A 6,630-nucleotide genomic window follows, 5' to 3' on the forward strand; every position below is an offset into this window, starting at 1 on the left:
TTTGCCTGCATGTAGGTATTTATATCAGATATGTGCCTGGTTTCCTCCTAGGCCAGAAGATGGTGTCAGATCTCCTAAAACTGGCATTACAGACATTTGAGAGCCACCATGTGGGTGCTGGGAACTGAACCCATGTCCTCTGCAAGAATGGCCAGTGATCTTAACCAGTGAGCCATCTCGATAGTCTGTTTCTTAGATTTGTTTGTTTTTAAGACAGGGTCTCAAGACTGAGGCCGGCTTCAGATCTACTTTGTGGTTGGTTACAGCTAACCTTGACCCCAGGATTCTGCCTCCACATCTCCAGTGCTGGCACAAAGCCTGTTCTAATACACCTGGCTCCTGCACTTCTCTTGAGCAGGCACAGGGAAGTGGCTGGATCCAGATGCTACGATAGAGGCATTTAGGGAGGAGACAGCGTCTCCTAGATAGATTCTCCTATGCCCTTAGGAACTTAGGCTGCCAGCCCACGCTGGTCATCAAGACATAGGGATGCTCCCTATAAAGCAGTTTCCATCAATGACTCCAGGGATTTAGCAGTTCAGTGGCTTAGTCTTCGGACTGCTTAAGGGTTCTCAGGGGCTAGGTGTGGGGCAGAGACCCTGCAGACCCTGGCCAGAACAGAGGCCCTGGGAGACTGCTGGGTGCTCAGCTGTGGGGGACATCTGTATTCAGCATGCTGGAGACTGCTCACTGAGGACCTGCTGCCCTAAATGAGGTCTCCGGGTAGAAAAATGCCCCAGTGTGTGCTATTAACAGCTTCTGTAGTGTGGAGGTCCCCCACCCCAACACTTCTCAGGATCTCACATCAACAACAGCTTCCCACCAGACTCCTCCCAAGAGCTCGGATCAACTTAGGAACTAATGCTGTGACCCAAGTCAATGGGCCCTCAGGCACGACCAAGGGTAGTTGCTGGCCAGGGGGCCGTTGGCGGCACAAGCCAAGGATGTGGGGTGGGACCTTTTCTGATACCTCTGGAAGTCCTTCTTTGAGGCCCTTGGCAGACAAGTAACTGAAGTCAAGAGCTCAGGGTTCAGGAAGCTAGTCCCTGAGCCTAGTTTCCTCCTCAGCCTGCCAGGTGCGCATGCTGGAGCCTCTGTGGGATCTTCTCTCCCTTCTGTTCTGTTACTCTCTCTATCTCCGCATTTCTCCCTCTCCCACTGCTCTCCTCCTTCTTTCTCTTCTACTGGATCTGTCACCTGCCTCTCCCACCCCTATTTCTGTCTCTGCCTAGATCTCCTGGGCTCTATTGTCTCTGCTCCTGTCTGTGAAGTCCCCTCTCTGGACCACCCTTGGGACAGACCACTCCCGCTCAAGGTGTGCAAACTTCCCTTGGTGCCTTCTGGTCAATCAGGTAGCTTCGAGACATAGCGTCCCAGGGCCGTTGGGCCACAAGACTGGACGCCTGAGGACCGCTCTGTGGTGTGAGAAGCGACCTGCACGGACCCAACCCCGGGCTCCCCACGCACCGCCCTCCGCTATCGCTCTCGATTAGGCGCCGCCTTTCATGAGCGTTTGTCAGCTAGACTTCCCCGCAAGTTGTTTGCGCAGACATCAGTCATCCGCAGTCCCATTGTGCACCCAGGATTGATGTAAGGCGGGAGGGGGTGACAGGGCCTGGGGGCGGTTGCCTTTAGGCCTCGCTCTATAATTTTCCGAGGCATAATTGGTCTGGGGGCGGGGGCGGGGCGGGGACCTTTCAGAGGCGGGAGGGGGCGCAGGGCGCACGGCGGAGGAGCGGCGGCCCGACGGCGCTGGCCGAGGCTCTGTACGCAGGCGACGCCCGGCCTGAGTCCCGCGCCCCCGCCAGGGACCACGGCCGCCTTTTGTTGCCAAGCGCCCTTTCTTCAGAACTGTGTTCGGCAAAGAAACACGACCCCCATTCCTGGGTGAAAATTCAGTCTTCTCGCTCTATCTCCCTCTCCTCTTTCTTCTCTCCATCTATCTCTCCCTCTCCACCCGTCCCTTTCTCCATCTCTACCTCTCTCCATCTCTCCCTGTCTCCCCTCCTCTTTTTCCCTCCCCTGTCCCCCACCTCTTCCCCGTCCCCCTCTCCCTCCCTACCCCTTCTAGCTACAGTCGAGCCGGCCTGGCGCGAGGGCTTGTGCTCCCAGCGCCTCGCCTTCGTGAGCCCCGCGCTGGCGCAGCCGCCGCTGCGGGCGAGCGCGATGCCGGGATGGGCCTGATCTGGCTTCTGCTGCTCAGCTTGCTGGAACCCGGCTGGCCAGCTACGGGGCCCGGGACGCGACTGCGACGCGATGCGAGCGGCCGTGGCGGCGTTTACGAGCACCTCGGCGGGGCGCCCCGGCGCCGCAAGCTCTACTGCGCTACCAAGTACCACCTCCAGTTGCACCCGAGCGGCCGCGTGAACGGCAGCCTGGAGAACAGCGCCTATAGTGAGTGTTCAGGTCGGGACAGGGAGGGGAGGGTGGCGGAAGTCCCGGGTGGGAGCCGAGCTGAGGTCGGTCCGAAGACGACGCCGCGGTCCTAGCTACTGATCTCAGCGAGCTGCCCCGCCCGTCTCGCTCCCCAAGGAGCTGCGCGGGAGGCGACCCCGGTTCTGACACGTTTGTATTTCTCAGTGAAAAGCCGTTGGACAAGGATTTATCGCCCTCTTTATTGTTTTGACGACCCCGGGGCGCATGGCCAGTCCCTTTCGTCCTCCTTGCTCTCAGCCGATGCGCCGAGGACACTCCACTAGGCAGAGTTCGGTTTCCGCAACGCGGCGTCTGGCGACAGGCATGTCCCTCGTCCTGCGCCCTGCAAGAGAGCGCGACAGGACAGACAGGCGTCCCCGCGTGTTCCGGATGCAGCTGGCACACACCCACAGCCCGCAGCTCGATCATACCCAGGGCCAGTTCCGGAGCATTGCAGGGTTTGACTTCGTGGGCTCGGTACACGCGAGCGGAGCTCGACCAGGAGCGTTGCGCGCCGCGTGGGAGGGAAGCCGCGCAGAGCTCACCGCGCCCGGGGCGCAGGAAGCCGAGCGGGGGGCGCGGGCGGCAGAGGGAACCGCAGCTTCCTCCTGCAAAGCCACAGCCCCGCGGGGGCGTCCTGGGGACCAGCCCCTATCGGACCTGGAGCGCGGGGCTCCTCATGCGCATCCCTCCCCAGTTGCCGGTCCTGGGCAGCACAGAGGAGGAGCACCTTTGCTGCCACCCCTAGGGGCACTCAGTGGGGTGCTCGTCTGGCGCCAGCTCTAGAGGCCTCATCATGCACACCTCCAAACCTTGGCTAGGACAGAATTTCAACTGGTCCCAGTAATCTGGACCATTCTGGGTCCCAGCGGGCGCTCCCTGGAAAGGGAGTGAATCCTCAACCCACTATGCGGTGGTGGTGGTGGTGGGGGGTGTCTTTGACCTCTGCTCCCCTCCCAAGAGCAAGGCGCTGGTAGAAGTTTGGTTGGTTTTGTATTTTATTTGTTTTGTGTGCCACAGTGTGTGTGTGTGTGTGTGTGTGTGTGTGTGTGTGTGTGTGTGTGTGTGTGTCTGTGTGTAGGTCATTGAACCACTAGCTGGAGCGGGTTCTTTACTTCCATCATGTGGGTCCCTGGATCAAACTCTGGTAGTCAGTGTTGGCAGCTACTCTGCCATCTGCGCTGAGAGACTAAGAGGTCATTAACTTTTTGTACCTACTCTTGGGCCGGGATGAGCCCTGACACCTTTCCTCGGCACCCAGGCCCTTCTGTGGCAGGCTACCTTTAAGCACCCATCTTTTGGATCCCTTGCTGCCAGTGAGGGTGGCACTATGACTGGGCTGCAAGCCCTGGCTTCCCAGAGTCTCAGTCACCTCCCCTTCTGGGTTTCCATCTGCTCTGGGGTCTGGATCCCCAAACCATTGTGTGTAGCCTTGGGCAAATTATGTGTCCTAGGCTTCTGCTTGCTGGACAGTCATTCACAAGATTGCACCAAATACAGACTGGGTCATCTGCCCAGGTTGCACTCAAGTGCATGGTAGGGGCAGAACATTCCCATCATGTCTTCTCCTCAGGTTAGGATTAATGCCTTGGACACAGTGGCTGGACGCCTCCTTTCTCACCGCCTGCCCAATGTTTTCTTCCTACCAGGACTTCCAACCCGCACCTCCACCTGTGGTTATGGCTGCCTACCTGTCCCAGCTTCCTAAGCCTGGGGTGTGGGGAGGCTTGTTCAGGCTGAGGTTCTGCTTAGGTAGAGAAGTTGATGGACCCTTCCTGACTCTTCCCAGGCATCCTGGAGATTACTGCTGTGGAAGTAGGCGTGGTGGCCATCAAAGGGCTCTTTTCTGGGCGGTACCTGGCCATGAACAAGAGAGGACGGCTGTATGCTTCGGTGAGTTCCATCACTAGTGGGCAGGTGCTGATGAAATAGCCATCTGGCTTGAGCATGTGACTGGGGAACATTGAGGACATGCGTGGTAGAATGCTTGGCCCAAGGTCATGCCAGACTCACACTTGTCCAGATCCCTGCTGGGCTTCTGGGTGCCTGCCCAACACAGACCTTAGGTGCTCTGGAAAATGCTCTTCCCACCTGTCTGAACCTCCATGGAGTGAGTAGCCATGATAGTTGAGGGAGAGCAATCAGGGCAAACTTGTCCTGTATCTATGGAAGGAGCAAGGTTGGTGTTTGGCCTGTTCTCCTCAGGGTGGGAAGGCAACACTGTCTGGCTTAGCAGGGGACTAACAGGCTGGAGAAACGGCTGTCAGTCTGGTACTGGCTGCATAGCATGAGATCCTGAGGTTCTCCAGCTCCGTGGGTCTCCAGCAGCCATGTATCAAAGATAGGCCAAAGTGTTGTCATCCCACAGCAGGGGGGCGACAGGATGGTCCTCGGGATTCCCCAGCCAACCTGGCTGAATCGGGCTCCTTGTTCATGGAGGAGCAGCAGGAGAAGCTCAGGTGTCTCCACACTCCTGAGGTCTGACGGAAACACATTCTTGTCTGAGTGCTGCAGAATTGTGCTGGTGATTTCCCTGCCTCTTAGACTCTGGGTCCTGTCCCCATTTAGTGAGTAGGCTCAGCTGACTTTACAATGAACCTGACTCTCACCCAGAAACTCTGCTTTAGGGTGAGGTTTCGGGTGTCCTCATTGACAGATCATATCTTCTTGCCCACTGGGAAGAATATGGGGGGTGCATGCCTGTGCTCTCCTGGCTTCAAGGGAGCAGAGAATGATAAGGTCAGGGATCCAGCTGGTTGGAGTAGAAGTTTCCAGATAACCCATCTGGGATGACCCACAGATTTGCTAACAGACCCCAGCTTCTTTCAGCTGCCAGCTGGTGTCTACGGGCTCTTCCTGCTGTCCCTGGGGGTCCTGAGTGAGTAGTGTAGCTGCCTATGTGCTGTATCTATGGGGCAGTGACACTCCACAGTCAATCCCCACCTCCTGGAAATTGTAGACCACAGCTGCCCACAACTCCCTCTACTCTAAGAGCAGGCTGGGTGAAGTCAGCGTATCCCCCATTCCTGCCTCCATGGTGATCCAGCTGAGAGTCAACCAAGAGCCATGATGGCCCTCCTCCTCTCTTAGCCTCACAGTCAGTCCACCTCCAAGTCCATGTGCACTCCTTGACTTGGCTGGCAACCTCTCTGCCCCCAGCCTGTCCATTCATTGTCTATCATCCATCCATCTATCCATTCAGCTAGCCATCTATCCACACACTCAGTCATCTACCCACACCTTCATCTATACACTCGCTCTTATATCCCAAACATCCACCCACCTATCCACTCATCAAGCCATTATCCATCCATCTATCCACCCATGGACCATCCTTACACCCAATTATCTAACCACCTATACATTCATTTGTCCTCCACCTACAGTCACTGATCCACCCAGCAACATACCTAGCTACCCACCCACTCATCTATCTACGCATCCATCTATCACCCACCTATCACATCCATCCACCTGTCCAGCCACACACCAACGCACCCATTCATCCACCCTCTGACACAGCAGCCAGCCAGCCTCCTTCAGCATGCTCCGTCCACCACACACCAAGCACTGAGCCAAGTAAAAGGCTACAGCAAAAAGGGATAGTGGATGGAAGTCAGGAGCAGGGCACAGTCTTGGAAAGGTAGGATAGCCAGGCTGCCTAGACGGTGGCAGGTGTGGACAGCTGGTCCAGGCAGCCTCAGGAGAGAGGGAGGCATTGGGGAGGTGTGGTCCCATTGACATCATGGCCTCCAAGGCTGTTGACTGTGGCTTCTGTCTCACAGGAACACTACAATGCAGAGTGTGAGTTTGTGGAACGGATCCACGAGCTGGGTTACAATACATATGCTTCCCGCCTGTACCGCACAGGGCCCAGTGGGCCAGGGGCTCGCCGGCAGCCTGGTGCCCAAAGACCTTGGTACGTGTCGGTGAACGGCAAGGGTCGGCCACGCAGGGGCTTCAAGACCCGCCGCACACAGAAGTCTTCTCTTTTCCTGCCCCGAGTGCTGGGCCACAAGGACCATGAGATGGTGCGGCTGCTGCAGAGTGGCCAGCCACGAGTCCCAGGAGAGGGCAGCCAGCCCAGGCAGCGGAGGCAGAAGAAGCAGAGCCCAGGTGATCATAGCAAGATGGAGCCTTTGTCTACCAGGGCCACTCCAAGCACCCATCTGCATACAGGTGGACTGGCTATGGCCTGAGTGGCCACCTGGAAAG

The 6,630-nt window shown here is 57.4% G+C and overlaps 1 protein-coding gene across 1 annotated transcript; it reads left to right on the top strand.

Annotated features, from left to right (window-relative positions):
- Nucleotides 1-2,174: 2,174 nt before the first annotated feature.
- Nucleotides 2,175-6,622, top strand: Fgf3 (fibroblast growth factor 3). The gene is made up of 3 exons (XM_034487736.2): nt 2,175-2,394; nt 4,205-4,308; nt 6,201-6,622. The coding sequence occupies exons 1-3, from the start codon at nt 2,175-2,177 to the stop codon at nt 6,612-6,614; spliced, it is 738 nt and encodes a 245-aa protein (XP_034343627.1). The 3' UTR covers nt 6,615-6,622.
- Nucleotides 6,623-6,630: the final 8 nt, after the last annotated feature.

This window comes from Arvicanthis niloticus, chromosome 1 (assembly GCF_011762505.2).
Source record: "Arvicanthis niloticus isolate mArvNil1 chromosome 1, mArvNil1.pat.X, whole genome shotgun sequence".
NCBI classification, from domain to species: domain Eukaryota; kingdom Metazoa; phylum Chordata; class Mammalia; order Rodentia; family Muridae; genus Arvicanthis; species Arvicanthis niloticus.